Source organism: Apium graveolens, chromosome 1 (genome assembly GCF_009905375.1).
Source record: "Apium graveolens cultivar Ventura chromosome 1, ASM990537v1, whole genome shotgun sequence".
Lineage (NCBI taxonomy): Eukaryota > Viridiplantae > Streptophyta > Magnoliopsida > Apiales > Apiaceae > Apium > Apium graveolens.
In genome coordinates, this window is record NC_133647.1 from 11,634,425 (window position 1) to 11,651,620 (window position 17,196).

The following is a 17,196-nucleotide window of genomic DNA, read 5'->3' on the forward strand; positions in this document are numbered from 1 at the left end:
AAAATTTAATAATATAAAAATCAACTACACCCACTACTTTCTCCCACTACCCTCACTTTATTCATTAAATATTGAATGATCCCACCACTTTACTTTATCATGTTTTTTGTCCTCCGTGTCTAAAACCATTTGTATACAAATAATTGGAACGGAGGGAGTAATAATTAAGAAGTATACACGCCTTACCGAAAGTGCAGAAAAATAATTAATTTTGTAATAATTATTGTATATCATCAGCACATACAGTATTGCGTTCTCGGGCAGCAACCGACTAACTATACATACTATTTTGCTGAGAGAATTCATAAAAGCATATTCACATTATATTCAGATTCGTTTCACATCATGTTCTTGATTTTGTTTCTATCTTCTTTTCCCATTTGCATGGTGCCCTAGAGAGTACTGCAAGCAGTGTTTGTGTGTGAGATGCCCTGATACATGAAACACATTAGCATAGTTTTCCAAGTCAAAATCTTGTAGTTTTTGTTTTTTATCAGGTATACATGTGATGTTGTTGACCCCAGGATCTGGAAATGAAACATGTGACTGTACTAACTTGTCTCCCGGTCGTGGACTAGATAACAAGTAATCTGAAATCTGAGTAACCAATTATCTCCATTCAGGTCACTTCTGATAAGAAATAATTGAGTAGAAAGGGACCTAATTTTCTGGACAAACAAGAGAACGTAGATAAATTGACATCATCTTGTATCAAGTCGACGGAACGGATTAGTGACTCTTGACGGATTCGCTCTGCCAAATGTATAGGGTATAAAACGAAATTTGCCCCACAAGGCGAATATACGCACTCCGTTAGGAAAAAAACTTGACAGAATTTATAAATTCAAAGAATTTACAAGTTCCTTCGTACCTAAGTCGTCACAAACGTGAAAATCGTTGAATTACTGCACCAAGACTCGATATATAAGTCACATACAAATGAGATGTATTCCAGGTTTATTTACCAATCTGCTGTTACATATCATAGTATCTCAGATGATCCACTTGCGAGCTTTTTGTTTTATTCTTCTCGCTCTGTCCTACTTTTCATGTTATAGACTCTTTCCTCAACCGTAAACATGGTTGCGAGTAAAAGAAACTCTGGAAATTTTGTACATGTGATTATGTGATCCACAGCTGACATGTGATTTTGTACATGTGATTATGTGATATTTCATCCTTCTATATACGTTCTTATATACACTGCTGCCAATGCTATGCTATCTTTTATTTTCAAATGCAGTAAGACAGCTTCATCCTGAACTATTTACAGGAAACCGGGGTGTTACTTTATCAGAACAAACACCAAAAATAATCAATTACCATGGGTCAGAGTTATGAAGAAAGTTTCTGGCATATGGAGGTTTACTCCAGCCGTCCTCCATTAAAATGAGGTTAAGGCGTATCACCAACATATCCACGGCAGATTTTTCCAGGGAACTTGTGGAAACCGATGACTTTGCTTCCATGGAATATTTCTGCCATAGGTCCACTAAATAAGCTTGCCTAATAGTGATCATAAAAGTCATGTATTAGTTTATGAAGCAAAACTAATTTACCTCTGTATCCTGATATAGCTTAAGGTAATGCAAAGATTCTTCATAGAAACCGGAATGGTAAAGGAGAACGCTGTAATCCCTTAACTCCTTAGGATCAGTATTTAGGAGGATAAGACGCTCACATGCTGACAGAGAAAGAAATTTTATTAAGAAGATAGAGAGCAACAACTAATTCAAGGGTTGGGCAGACACCAAGAAACTGATAACAAGGAAAACATGGTCCAACAATATCTAGAAATAAATACCAAATGGTATGTTGTGTTATTGTTTTTTGTTTATGATCTTGTTTCCAATTTTTTTTCTAATTTACTCTAATCTCCATTATATCTTTGTTAATATCGTGCTGTTCTTTTGCTGCCAAAGAGGAAGAAAATCAAAACAGGAAAAGGCATTGTCAAGAAATGGCCTGTTATGTAACCTTTACTGCAATATTTCTGTTAATAAAAAATTATGTGCTTGCTAACACCGAGATACATGACAAAGAACGGTGCTAATGAAAGAAATGCCTGCTTGATAAACTGCCAAACAGTACTTTCAATAACAATTAACAGTGATATTAACAACAAATATAGCCTGTTTTCACTTCATGACTTCAAGTGTACAGTTACACTTATTACTAATATGTAAACATAAAATCTAGATTGCAAAAAGTACAAGTGTGAACAATAGACGCACAATTTAATAATCGAACACCAAAGAAGCTGTGGAAGGTTCAGACTCTTCATTAATATATGATTCTTTGTGCTGGTGGTGACAATAAAAGGAACCAATTTTAAAAATCTTCCAAGCACATAAAAGTTGAAGCAGTCTTTTCACTAACAAAAAAGAGTCAAGTTTTGGCATAGAGATGAGCATTTAAATTTATATATACTTATATTACCATATACTGTAAAATCGAATAAGAGTGCAACTCGTTTACATAAGGCTAGTCTAGTGTTAGATAATAGATAGCATATACATCTATATATAGTCAAAGACTATAAAGAAATCAAACAACGTGTTTCGATTCTACATTAATTTTCTAGAGCAAACAAGAAATGGATCATTTGCAGAAAAATTATCTGAAACGAATATATTTAATCCTCCATTTCATGTTTACCGTTGAAAATAAAGTTAGAAATAATATGTATACTGTTTGGACTTTAACTTTTGAATAAGGAATACTTGTTTTTTGCTGATGCATACATCCATACTAAACCAGGAAATTAGTACTCATATTTAGTAGTTTAGAAATATATAACCTCATGTTTAGTGTATATCTTTGTAAAAATTTTGTTTCACTTTTAGTACAGAAATAATCAAGTAGCCTGAAAAATATTATGTGTATTATGTATTTATAAGTTCACATATATAATACATATACAGTCTAGTCTGAAGAGTTTTCGCAAAAATATACATTTAAATAACTGATCAAGGGGCCTGATGTATTAATGCCTTGTGGCAGAGGCCGTTGATGGTAAAATCAGCACTACAATCGACCAAACATATTCAATTATTTAACACATTGGAGTTACTAAACATATTTTACCACATCGAATGTAGCATATGGCTAGAAGCAAAAACAAAGACTGAAAAAATGATACAAGAAACATAAAGATGCTGAAGCTTTTGTTGCAAGACAACAAACACAGATATATTTTACATACCAGATAAAGCACGCCGCATGTCACCAAACCGTACACTGGTCCAAACTCCACGTTCTAACCTGTGTTGTGCAGCCTTGACAGATGCAAGCTCGGAGGCACTACAAGCGACATAATACAAAATTTAGATGGCTAAAGACAAAAAAAATTAGAGAGGAAATTGAAATTCGGTAAGCATCTCAAATAAAAAGGATGAAATTAAACCTTTCATTGACATTCCTTGACCTACGAGAGCAGTTTGCAGCCTCTGCTGCCCTCAAGAATAAACTCTTGTTTTGATCAAGCTGGAATGGCCAAAAAGCATCCTTCAATTCTTTCAGGATCTGCTCACAGTTTGTAGATGAGTCTAAACATATCATTTACAGAGCACAAAAGATGACAAAAAATATCTAGCTAAAAAGTAAATACAAATATAATTAAGGTGGGCAATATGCAAATCAAATAGCTGATATGTTATTGTTAAGTTCTGAAGAACTCTATTTGTCCCCCCCCCCCCCCAAGTTTCTTCCAAAACTATAAAGACAAATGAATATCAGTGAGGCCCTTAAGCGGTAAGTTAGGAAAAGACTATCATAGTCTGTTCAGCTTCCTACATATACATCTATTTGAATGTGTTTCGATGGCTTTTTCCCAAGTCAATATAAAGCGCCTACCTGCTAAGGAAGCATTTGAGAAAGACAATATGCTTCATATACTCTCTGCAGCTAATTACAAAATATCATACTCCCCCACCCCTCCCCATGCGTTTATGTCATACAAAAGATTAATAAAATTTAAAATAACTACAAAGAGATGATATATTACTTGCACGACCTCTATGAAATTCTAGTGCTATTGTTTAAAAATATCTTCGCGCTTAGTGTACATATCTATGTACAATATCTTAATATATAAGTCTATTAAAAACCCAAATTTAAGACTTCAGCTAACTAGAAGTTGGTTTCTTCAATATATAACCTACAATATAATTCTTTTCTTTTAGTAATATTCATGTACGGAATCACTTGGCTATGTACTAGATTTGTCCTTCTCCAATCTTTTAATGTATCTCCTATGAAATTTCCTGCTTCATTAATCTCTGTTGCAACTTTAAACAAAATATTATACTAAGTTGTTCCACAAAACAGTTATTTTCAAGCATGAAACTCAGAAAGAGTCCAGAAAACGTTTCTGTTTACAATGGCTCAGTTAGGGTTCTCAATCTATACAAATAATATAGAGTCCATAAAGAGCAATGGTGATCACCACAATATGTTTTGGCCTCCACAGAATCACAATGACAAAGCTGATTTCTCAATGAATACTAATCATCAGAATATGTCCAACTGTAGGTGCTAAGTCAGAAGTGGCTAGTGGGTTGCAACTTGCAAGTACTAAAAATAACAGCAAGAATATACAAATAGATAACCTAGGTACTCAATATAAAGTTATACTTTTCAACAAAAATCTGCAACTCCTCATCTTTCAACTACTACAGGATGTCAGGATTTAAGAAAGAGGTTAAACAAGCTAGAAATATTAAAAAAAAACTACGATTCATGATCCCAGTGCAGATTCGCATCTTTGTTGTTCTGTTTATCAAGTGTAAGATGAAAGCATTAGGACCTAGTATATGTAATAGAACAAATATAGATACTATTCGGAAAGTGCCAATACATGTAAACTGGGGGGGGGGGGGGGGAAGGAAGATACCTTCACCAATAAGGATTCTGTTGTCATTATATGTGCTTGATCAGACTCTTTACCATTCTGCTTAATAAAGCCTTTAGGAGAGCTGCTAGGATCATGAGGAAAGAAAATTTCTATATCAAAGCTTAGTAAACCCCACAACCGAAGCATTTTCAGGATCTCAGTGTAAACAAGAGAAAGCATAGCGGCAGAACCTAAACGATGTGTCAGAACCTGAGCACAAACAAAAAAAATATAAGTTCATTGCAGATAAAGTATGGTGCTGTTTGTAGTAATTGAGAATGGCAGTTTTACATACTGAGTGAAGATAAAGAGTGCGTTGTTCAAATGGATTTTTTGAGTTGTGTCTACGAAAAGCCTGAAACAGAAAGAAACAAAGTAAACATCAAAGAAAAGAGAGTTAGGTGAAGAAATACGAATTCAAAGGCACATTTTAAGTCAAGATTTAATGGTAGGATATGAAGGGCAGGGTGAAGAATACTTCCATATAACATCAAAAATTATGTTTCCATGTCAATTAGTGTGGTCAGAAGAACCATTTCAAGTACTAACACTGATAATTGCAATTTACAACTTCTGACACATTTCTTTTTAGAAATATCTTTGCGTTGAAATCTAATAAATTGACCAATCACACGAGAATTAATGCAAAAATGCAGATAGAAACATGTAATAAATTTACCTAGACAAGGCAAAAAAAAAAAAAGAATAGCAACATTTGCAAGGAAGTCTCCATATTGAAATTTGGTCCATGTTATAAACTTCTAACTAAGAATGCCATTTTTAGTATCCTCGCCCTAAATTTTGACCTCCATATATGACATTGACTATGAGTTCTGATAACGCTCAGTCCGCCATATGTCTTATTTTCGTCAGACGGCCGGGATGCGATGAAGCTGCAGGAGAAACAATGACAACCGGGGGGGGGGGGGGGGGAATGAATACGGGGTCTCGGAGAAGAAAGATAAAGCAGAAAGAGTGAGTGTATCTGTGTGTATATGAGTGTGTGTCAAATTGAACTTACCCCAACACTCTAGTCCTTAGTCTATTACTAGGCCAAGGATTAGGGTTTTGGGGTGTTACCTCGTAATCTTGACACCTCGGAGATGACGTACACGTGCGTGAGGCGCCGAATGGTGGACAAATGTAAGCATCCTCTTGGCGTGTGGAAAGCTGCGGATACAATGTGTTGATTGTGATAGGTAATCATATTCGTCAACGTTTGAGGTGCGTGGTAGAATATTTGCTCTGCCATGTCAGACTTTTACAGGAGCTCTGACTTCCGTCATAGTTTGACTTCCGTCATCTTTAGTGGCAGGAGCTCTTACATGGTAAAATCATTTTATACGTTGTGGTATTTCCCCTTCTTAAGTCCAGGATCTGCTCGCAGACTAGACGTTCCTGAGTAATTTAGAGGATTATTTTTGATTTTCTGCTTGGCTTCGAACGCAGCCTGATGCCAATTTTGGAGGTGGTAGTTTTTCCCCTTCTTAAGTCCAAGGTCTGTTCGCAGACTATGCATATTTATTGATTTTCTGCCCCCAAGAATTGACTTCGAACGCAGCCGGATGCCACTTTTAGAGGTTGTGGTCTTTCCCCATCTTAAGTCCACGATCTGTTCGCAGACCAGACGATCTTGAGTAACTTAGAAGAATTTTTTTGATTTTATGCCTCCCAGAATTGGGTTCGGATGCAGCCGGATGCCAATTATAGAGGTTGTTGTATTTCCGCCTCTTACGTCCCGGGCCTGTTCGTAGACTAGACATTCCTGAGTAACTTAGAATAAAGTTTTTGATTTTCCGCCCTCCAGAATTGGCTTCTGATGCCGCCGGATGCGAATTTTAGAGGTTGTCATATTTCCACTTCCTAAATCCAGGGTCGGTTCGCAGACTAGACGTTCCTGAGTAACTTAGAAGAAATTTTGTGATTCTGGTCATTTCAAGTCACATTATTTTTTCCGAACTCAAAATAAATTTTGAATTTTATGGCATCAAGATTCGCGGGTCTGCTTTATCCGGAATGTCATTTTTTCCAAACTCAAAATAAGTAGGGACTTGGAGTAAAATATTTCCTGATAATTATTTGAATGCTAATCAATATTTTTTGAAATCTCGCCTAAACTTTCATTTCCTTCTTCGGCTTCTTTATTCTCCAAACAGTAGAAAATACACCCAAGTGCTAAGAGACCCTGGACTTAAGAAGCGGAAGGACCGCAACCTCTAAAACTGGCATCCGGCTACATCCGAAGCCAATTCAAGGTGGGCAGAAAGTCAAAAAATTCCTTCTAACTAACTCCTGCGAACTAACCCTAGACTTAAGAAGCGGAGATACCACAACCTCTAAATATTGTCATCCAGCTACATTCGAAGCTAATTATGGGGGGAAGAAGTTAAAAAAAACCTCTAAAGTACCCAACAAGTGAACACTCCTCCATCCAAAAAAGCCTAATAAAAGAAAAGCACAATAAGGAAGGGGGGGGGCAAGTGATGGGCTAGAATACCGAAGCCCAAAATACTGAAGAATAGTACAAACCTGAGAAAGGTTACAAGTAAATGGTCCACATGAGCCGTACAACATGATAAGTCCGGATTATAAAACGAATCTGGATGCCACCGAGCGTCCGGATGCCACAGAGTGTCCAAAAGTCACAAAGCATCTGGACAACACAATAAATATTGGAGAAGAGATCGGTCCAGAACTTACTAATGCACATATAGTAAAGACAGGTGTCTAGGCGGCACAAAGCGTTGGAATTTCACAGAGCCTCCAGACGACACAGAGCTTACGACACAATAAATATTGGAGAAGGAATCAGTCTTAGACTTACTAAATCATGTATAGGAAAGACATGTGTCTGAGCTCCTGTAAAAGCCTGATATGGCAAAGCGAATATTCTTCCACGTGCCTCGAATGATGATGGAAATGATTATCTCTTACTATCAACACATTTCATCCACACCTTTTCACACGCCAAGATGATCCCTACACGTGTATGCCATCTGTGCTCCACATATCCGGCCGTCCTACTAAGAAACGGTCTAGATTACGAGGTAACACGCCCAAAACCTTATCCCTGTCCTATAAATAAACCGACTAAGGTGGTGGGGTAAGTTCAATTTTACACACACACACATATACACACAGATAAACTATTTTTCTACTCTATCCTTTCTTCTCCGAAACCCCATATTCATTCTCCACGCGTCCTGCTGTTCTGCCAAGGAATGGTTCAGATTACGAGGTAACACCCCAACACCTCAATCCTTGGTCTATAGATAGACCAAGGACTAAGGTGTTGGGGTAAGTTCAATTTTACACACACCCATATACACACAGATAAACTCTCTCTGCTTTATCCTTTCATCTCCGAAACCCCATATTCATTCTCACGCCGGAGGTGCCGCGGGTCCCCCACCCCCCGGGCCAGCAGAAATTGTTTTGCTGGAGCCCACTCCTGCAGCTTCAGCTTCACCGCATCCCGACCGTGTGACGAAGATCAGAGGAGAAGAACGACATATGGCGGACTGAGCGTTATTAAGTTCTAGTTTGAAAATCCATCTTCGCGTGAACTATGTTCATAACAAGACATTCATAAGTAATTTTAGTGAAGGTGCAATTTCTTTAGAATGTCATTCAAGTTCTATAGTACACGTACTAGTAATAAGTGACAAAATATATCACAATGTCTAGTGTGCCTGGTTTTGTACAGAAAAACAAAAAATGACAAGAGAAAGAGGTGAGGTGACAATTATCAGAGTGGTTGTTCAGGTAATTCTCACAGCAAGGTTGCTTAGAAACTTTTCTAGTTAAAAAACCTATGCAGCCGACCAAGAAACTGATTCTAATGTATAACTTGAGGACTACATGTAATGCAGGTACTGGAAGGTAATGGAGAACGCACACTGCCAGAATCATGCAGAAGTAAATTAAACAGTGGGGGGCTAGAACTATATTGCAGCAAGATTTTTGGACCAAAACATCATCACCTGGTTGCCTCATCTATTCGACTATTTCTAAGCAGATAACTGAAATGTTCATAACTATGTCTGTATATATAGGAAATCACTAGTAGTTTGAAAAACGTTATACTATTACTCTAATTACGGACATCATTGACAGACATCATTATATATAAAGAAGTACTTTGTGTGATCAGAGTTCGGGATGCTAAAGATGTAAAGCTAATTAAAAGGATATATGAATACACTTGGATTGAAAGTTTCTTGGTTCCACTACTCTTATGATGACATTATTATGTACACATACTGGAAGCAACTTGGCGTCATCTTTAGCTTCGCTATAAAGTCATATGATCTGCATGTTACTAATTTTTTTTATATTCGTAGGTAAATAAGCATCCATTTAATTGGAAACTATAGAGTAACCCATATCACAATTCACACATTGAACTCAATTTTCCTACTTTTTGTAGTTTCAAAACAACATGTCCCTCCCATTCAATCTGGATGGCCTTGGTCTTTGTAATTTACAAATGCAGTAGAGTATTTATTTTAAGAAAGAGAGAATGTTACATACTTCATGGATTATAGATAGTAACTATATGCTACATTCACCTAAATTTCCTAGTGTTCAGATTACTTAAAATTTTACATTGGTTAAAGTGAAGTTCCCAGTAAAGTCCGAGGAAGTTTTCCTTATTAAAGATTCCTTCATATTAAATTAACTAATCAATTTGGGATGAAAAAGACATTTGTTCAGATATTGATCTTCATATACAGTCATTTCCTATTAAGCATTGGCCATGGATAAAACTATAAGAAATGAAAAGAACAGGTACGAACGATATATGAATTTTACGCAGAGAATTATTCGAAGACCGACCTTGTTGATATACAAGTATGTATCCATACATTCAAGAAAATTCTCCGGTGAGGAATTAAATGAAGAGCTGAAGTGTGAGCAGTAACACATGGAAAGATCATCCATTCTCTCAAGAAAAGCTTCAACAGGAAGAGGAACAGATGAATGTGATATAAGGGAGTCATCCTCTGCCGCTATATATAGGGCTGTTCTCCCCAAATCTACCCTCTTATTTATGGTTATACTTGTTTTTCTTTCTACTTCTGTCAATTTTTTGATCTCTGAGCAGAAACCTTCCCTTGCAGCCTGCCTCAGTAAAATACATCAGAACTTAAAAGATTATTCAGTAGGACATATTAGAAACATATAGCACTATCAGCACATTACGATATATATATATATATATATACCTCAAAAATATGTACATGATGACATTAGATTTTAGATATCAGCACAATATATCGTTAATATAAAAAATAAGAAAAAAAATCATCCGCTATTTATCAGACACGCACATGGTCGAGTCGTTCGACTGTACAAGATTATAAACTATGCAATTAGGTTCTATAAGTTACATATTCTAAAAAACCACTAACATTCTGTATGTAATTTTATTTATTTAACAACTAAACATAAGCAATTAACATAGATTGATTAAATTCTAATGTGGCAATGTCGAAAGAAAAAGAAAACATCTATGATTATATTTATACTTCAGTTTGGCAGTTTGGCTAGCATATTATTACCTTCTCCATTACTACCGATTTCTTCCCCTACCACAACTTTCCGACACTGCCATTCCTCTTCTCTACCCTTCCCTAAGCTTAACCACCATATAAAAGTCTGTCACAAGTCTTAGTCATTAAGTTTATTTTTTAAGCTGATTTAAGGTGTCAGCTCTATGTTAAAAAAGCGGTAAGCCAAAGGAGGTACGGAAATGTAGTTGTTCAAAATTTCGATTCTTCAGTTGAACAATTAAACTCATAGACTTAACTTTTTTCTCTGTGATATTATTTCTTACGAAATTAACATATGAACTACACTAGTCCGCTACGAAATGAACAGACTGCTAAAGTTAAAGCTCACGAATTTTCGACATTATCTCAGTCTCAAGAACCTCTGTTCCTCATCTTATTTGCTAGTCTATTTAACTAACTTTTAACTGTCTTAATCAACAAACACAAAAACTAAAACAAATAATATAAACAATTAAATATAAAATGATGATAAATAAGGTTAATTTAATACTGACCCGAGCATGAATTGTATTGTTGCCAGAAGAATCAAGAGCGTCATGTAGAACAAATTTGTGTTGATTAGTTTCTTCACCAATTTGTGATCGACAAATTGTATTAACTGATGAACTGGTTTTACTATGTGAAAATGAAGAGCAAGTGTGTGTGAAATAAGGGCGTCTTTGGTTTTTATGTAATTTTGATGCATCAGGAAGTGTTCTCAGTATCCATGGGGATGGGCTGGATATTCTGCTGCACATCTCTCTCCTCCCCCCTCTCTCTCTCTCTGATATTTTAGTTAAAAAAATTCAATTTATGCGGCCTATAATTTATATTTAACAAATATTTTATTACAATATAAAATATGGCTGTAGAATAAATTTTGTATAATTTAAATTGTATACTATTGATTTTATAACAAATTTATTTTTTATATATGATTAATGATATTATTTTTTATCTTTTATTGTTTAATTTTGCTAAAAGGTGATTGATTCAAACAACTAATAATTTGAAAATTTGTATGTTTATTTATTTTTATGACATATTTTGGACAAGAAACTTTTTAGATTTTACTTTCCCGTTAATTTCAGTTAACGGATTGATTTTCTGTGATGTGCCCGTGACAAATTTAGTGAATTGATTTTCTTTCATGAACAATGATTTTCTGTCATGTGTCCATGAACACACATCGTTATGTGTCAAATATTGATCAATTTTTCAATCATAAATATTCATAAACCTCTTTCATTCATACAAATCATAAACTTAGTGTTCAATAAGCGCCCACACACTCCACAAACCCTTTAGTTAAATATAAATTAATTATAGTTATTACAACACAAAGAACAATAACAAGTGTTTTAACAAGTTATTTATTTATAAATCAATTCAACTCTTGCAGTATAAAAGCGGGAGTACAATGAACAACCGCTTTAAAATGTATAATCATCACCAAGAACTTTACTGGGGCTGAAACATTGATGCACATCACACCTAATGTGGCAGCTCCTGAACGGCAATGTTCAGGCCATTCTGTTTGACATGACGGAACTTATTATAACCTTGGTGTGATCTGAGCACGATCCCATGGCGCGGTGATGTGTTTGCGAGTGATCTCTTTGAGTGAACGACATCCACATAATGCCATAGTTAGCTCAAACTCGTCTCGTAGCATCTGCAGTGCTTTGCTGACACCAGCCTCGCCATCAGCCGCCAACGACCAAACTATTGGCCTTCCAACCTAAAATTACAGCATAATTTTATCTTTAGAAAATTTTTACATAATGTACTTTCTTGACTTAAAACGTTGTGCATTGTATTGATTAATAACGTCCAGCAATTGACTGCTCAACAAACTGTTTACAAGAAACTGAAATTGCAGCTTGTGTGCTAATGAAACTGAACTGAATTGGTTAGCAGATGTGACTTATTCTACATGCTGTTACAGATGAGAGTTAAGACATGTATTTACTTACAAATATGCCCGCTGCCCCTAGGGCCAATGCCTTGAAGACGTCCGTGCCACGTCGAACCCCGCCATCAAGAAATACTGGAATTTTTCCTTGTACAGCTTGGACTACCTATAAGTATCATGAATTAAAGGACCATAACACTGAAAAGATTATGAAAGAACTGGATAAAAAAAAGTAAGCATGATAATTGATCATGCAAGTGCCTTAAATACATGATAACAAAGAAAGACATCAAGATGCTCATGTAATATGGTCCCTCATATGGAAAAATCTAATCTAATGTTGTGTATGGTTCGGGTGAATGGAATAGAATGAAAATAGAATGGATGAAATTAAAGATGATAATCTCAAATTAGGCTGTTTAAATTATAATTAGGTGGTTATGAATAGAATGAACCAGCGAATGAAAATATTGAACATTTCATTTTTTACTTCATATCTCATTTCATTTACCCAACCAAACACAACATTAATGGTAATATGTTCCAACTTCCGAGTTTTTTTTTTTGAATTCATAAACAATTTTTAAACCCTCTCCAAGAGGAAAACACTCATAATAATCTAATCAAATCAAAGAGAGCAGACTGACCTCTTCTAAAGCCATAATACTTGCAGGTACGTAATCAAGTTGTCGTGCCCCATGATTTGAGACGATTATCCCAGCTGCTCCAGTTTGTACTGCTATCTTAGCTGCATTATTTGCGAGAAGTCAGAGAAAATTAAATGAAGGGCTCACAATGGATGGGCAATTAATTATTAGATAACAGTCACCATCCTCAGCAGTCATCACACCCTTCACCAGAATTGGCAAGTGAGTAATCGTTTTAAGCCATGCTATATCCTGTTTAAAAACTTTCAGACATTAGTAATATGAAGGACTAATTGCATACAGTACACAAATTTCTTATAAATAAAAATTGATATTACCTTCCAGCTAAGAGATCGGTCAATAAGACCAGCAACATACTTGGCAAGTCCAGAATCTGCATTCTGCGTAAATAAACACATTATATTTGGCATGAATGAACTAATTATGAGAGTAACTTTGTGCTGGCATTACCAGAAATTCATTACCATTATCTTGTCAAATTTGGCAATGTCCATACCCTCAAAGTTTTTGAGTGTTAGGTTTGGAGGCATATTGAATCTAATAGAGACAGTGCATGAGAAGTTAGAGAAAAGCAGAAGAATCAATGGACATTAGCTATCAATCAAATCCAATTTACAAAATAAATGGCACAGCACTTCTGCGAAGCCATTCAATTGTCTTTATTTGTCACAGTGCACCTGTTTTTAATATCTGCTTCCCTCCTCCCAAGCCTTGGAGTATCTGCGGTAAGGGCAATAGCCTCGTACCCAGCCTTTTCAGCTCTCTTGACTAGGTTTATTACCACGTTTCTGTCTTTGTAAACCTGAGCAAGAATATAAGTATGATCAGATAGGTCATGGATGATAAGAACAGATGCTTATTTTGAGCAACATGTGAATTCTGAATTAGGATGAAATAATTATGTCTTCGAACAACGGGGGGATATATTTTAAATTTCAGTAAGAACTTTAGATCCTGAATATTGAGGGGACACCAAGAGACACCTAAAAGTTACTGGTACTTGGAAAGGGTAGAGCCCTTCCGGGGGCAATGCACAGTGATATCATAATTATCTATGATTAATTTGATTTCGTTGGTTATTTAAAAACTGGGTGGTATAAACATTCTAGGTTCTGGTGATCTTATTATTGTATAACTAGACTTTACCCAAGGAAATGTATGGAATTGTTTTGAGTAGGTTGAGAAACAAAAATTAAATTATATATCAATCTTACATAGAGCTGGAAAAATCGTAGGCCCGGTCCAGTTGACGCCACCTCCTCAATGCTGGAATTACTCGCTGAGGATAGTGTCTGCAATGAAGAATCATAGATAAGTAGAAACCAAGTGTGAAATATAAGAGCATTTGAAGGGAGGATACTGGACTGTCTTATGAGCACAAAGGCGCACCTCATATATAATCTTATATATGATGGTGAGAAGTCTGAATTGTTAGCAAGATAGATAGACAAGCGCAAGTGACAGACTAACCATAATTGTGCTAGCAGAAGACGCTGCTCTTGCAATTGCTAACTCTCCTGCACGAATAGGCAACTTTCTTATTATAGCCGAACCAAATAAAATATTAGATTATAAGTTGTTCTCTTATTTAAAAAGCCTAAGAAAATTTTGTCAGCTAAAACTGCATCCAGCTAAAGAATGCTAAAGGAATATATCACAACTGTATAATATCAATGTCTGCAATCTCCGATGAACCGGCAAACATAATACAGGCCTTAGCCGCTAGAAGTTATAAGAAGAGACTCAGTTCAGTTACACTACTTATTTCACATTCTAAATCTAAAGTATGTATATAAACTTCATATTTTACGTTTTAGTCACGTACAAGGATATATAGGCATCATATCGCTCTATGTTTGCACAAAGACAATGTACATAACTAAACTATCCCCTTTGAGAAAAGGTCAATACCAACAAACAGGTGTATATACCTTCAGGATGAGCCATTTTTTGCATACCAGTGGGAGCAATCATAATAGGCATTGAAACATTAAAACCCAAGATAGTCATGCTTATGTCTATATTGGTTACATCAATGAGGATACGGGGTCGGAACCTGTTTTAGAAAATAAAAAATTGCAAGATAATTACTAAAAGGTTATGATATGTAGGAATTAGGCGCAGCTGCATGACTAATTTCAAAGTAAAAATTCAACCCCTGAGAGAAAACAAGATTTCAATCCTCCAGTAGTAGCATTTGAATTACCGTCAGCATAACAGCATCAAATAAAATAATTGGAATTGAAAACAATATACAAAGAGGAAAAGATCAAGCTACAAAAATGCATACAGTATCCGGGAGAATGCACTGCGGTTCTCTTTGAGAGTCCATTCATCCTCAGCACCTGATGCATAATACTCGTAAATCATCTTGGGCAATTTCTTCTTTGCAATTGCCTCAAACTCCATGACATTGGTTACTTGACTAACTTCCATCTTAATGAGCTAAATTTTCTGCAAATATAAGAGTAAAATAGAATTAAAATCACAAGTAGTGACACTATATTTCGTCAATATAAAACACACAAACTACAATCCATCCCTGATAGCCGCAACAACAATGCATTTGTGATCTCATAATAACCCTACTTAAGTCCTAACGCCCTCAAGATCAAGATAGTTGATAGTACATGTAGCTCTCAAACCCGGACTCCTAACTCAATCCAGTCCCGCGCGCTGTTAGTCCTAATTGGCCCAGTCCCGCAAGCCCAATCTTGGGAGATCCCAGCACGTAAGGCACTCGCCTAAGCACATGAGGGACAACTATCACCCATCAATCATGAGAATAATCAGGACACGTGTCAGAAGATTCTCGGGACATTCCTCCTCAGCCCGCCCTGACACGTGTAAAATATCCACTCCAGCCAGGTGTCCTCCGCTCGCAGAATCAACGACTACGATTTAAAGGTACCAACCCCTAAACCCTACCCTTGGACTATAAATAGCCCAAGGAGAAAATGTTTTGGGGTTAATCACTCTCTCACACTCATATGCACACACGACCATCTCTCATTCCTATCTATCTTCATCTTCTCTAAAAGCGAGTTCTTACTCTCACACCGGAGGCACCGCGAGACCCAAACCCCCTTGCAGTGTTGTTTTGTAGGAGCCCCACGACAGCTGCACCACCACAGCGGAGAAGGATCCAGACGCGGCGTCGAATGAGCACCCCCCACCGGAGTTATCAATAGCCAAATTGCATAAACGTAAATTCAAGTTAAACTCGTTTTACAGTTTGCATGTCACGATTCGAGAATTTTTAAATTTTATTTATTTAAATTTGGCATGGTTTTGTGATTAATTGATGAATATGAGTTCGAGAATATGTTTATTAGTAATCGTAGAGTTGCATGTCGAAATTAGTGAAGTTTTCAGATTCTTACTTTCGAAAAAAATCAAGGTTTTGATTGGATTTATGTAAATAACCGATATATAAAAGTTTGTTACTTGATTTCGATTAAGAATCTGTGATGAATGTGAAGTAGTTATGTTAGGTCACACACACACTGTAGAGGGAGTGAATACAGTGTATAGTACACTCAAATCGAACAGAAAACAAACTTTATTGAAACAATAAACTCTGTTACAATATGGAACTGTTACCTCTCAGTGATGAACAAATATCACGAGAGCTGCTAGGGTTATAAAGAATAATAACTTCGATAATAATAACACTTATAGTATAAACCCTATGCCTGTGTTTATATACTACACAGTTACAAGATAATCGCTAATTGATATGGAATATAATTCTGCTTCCTAAAATATATCAATCAGATATCTTCTATTCCAAGTATTCCATTCTTCACGGAATTCCTTCTTCATGCATATCTCTTCTTATGTTTTATCTCTATCTTCTTTCCTTTAATCAGCTACTGTCCTTATCTGATTGTCCTTCAGCACTTAAGTTCTGATATCTATCTTCTGATGATTATCTCCTGATAATATAAGTACTGATATCCTTAAGTCCTGACTTCCAGTATAAGTACTGATCAACAGTTAAGTACTGATCTATCCTGTTCACACAAGATCTGAAAGCTAAACATAAGACATATTAGCCATGACATTATCAAATATATCTAACAATCTCCCCCAACTTGTAAATTAACAAAATATACAAGTTAAACAGATATTTGATGATGTCAAAAACATTAAGTACAAATG

The 17,196-nt window shown here is 35.9% G+C and overlaps 2 protein-coding genes and 1 long non-coding RNA gene across 4 annotated transcripts; all 3 read right to left on the minus strand.

Annotated features, from left to right (window-relative positions):
* Positions 1-232: 232 nt before the first annotated feature.
* On the minus strand, positions 233-11,250 carry LOC141660933 (uncharacterized). Its single transcript, XM_074467913.1, has 9 exons — positions 10,965-11,250; positions 9,734-10,018; positions 5,190-5,249; positions 4,895-5,104; positions 3,407-3,525; positions 3,206-3,303; positions 1,560-1,684; positions 1,324-1,478; positions 233-431 (listed from the first exon to the last, which is right to left on the minus strand). Exons 1-9 carry the CDS (start codon positions 11,205-11,207, stop codon positions 344-346), a joined length of 1,383 nt encoding a protein of 460 aa, XP_074324014.1. The 5' UTR covers positions 11,208-11,250; the 3' UTR covers positions 233-343.
* Positions 5,312-8,942, minus strand: LOC141660944 (uncharacterized). 2 transcript variants are annotated; one of them, XR_012549891.1, is made up of 4 exons: positions 7,719-8,942; positions 7,424-7,547; positions 5,975-7,335; positions 5,312-5,787 (listed from the first exon to the last, which is right to left on the minus strand). It is a non-coding gene; the product is annotated as an uncharacterized LOC141660944 (long non-coding RNA). The 2 variants fall into 2 exon arrangements; XR_012549890.1 differs by lacking the exon at positions 5,312-5,787 and having other exon boundaries at positions 5,844-7,335.
* A 426-nt stretch (positions 11,251-11,676) lies between the features above and the next one.
* LOC141660938 (glycolate oxidase-like) lies at positions 11,677-16,213 on the minus strand. Its single transcript, XM_074467919.1, has 11 exons — positions 15,323-16,213; positions 14,964-15,088; positions 14,503-14,549; positions 14,247-14,324; positions 13,710-13,834; positions 13,497-13,569; positions 13,350-13,412; positions 13,194-13,263; positions 13,012-13,112; positions 12,426-12,530; positions 11,677-12,190 (listed from the first exon to the last, which is right to left on the minus strand). The coding sequence occupies exons 1-11, from the start codon at positions 15,466-15,468 to the stop codon at positions 12,005-12,007; spliced, it is 1,119 nt and encodes a 372-aa protein (XP_074324020.1). The 5' UTR covers positions 15,469-16,213; the 3' UTR covers positions 11,677-12,004.
* Positions 16,214-17,196: the final 983 nt, after the last annotated feature.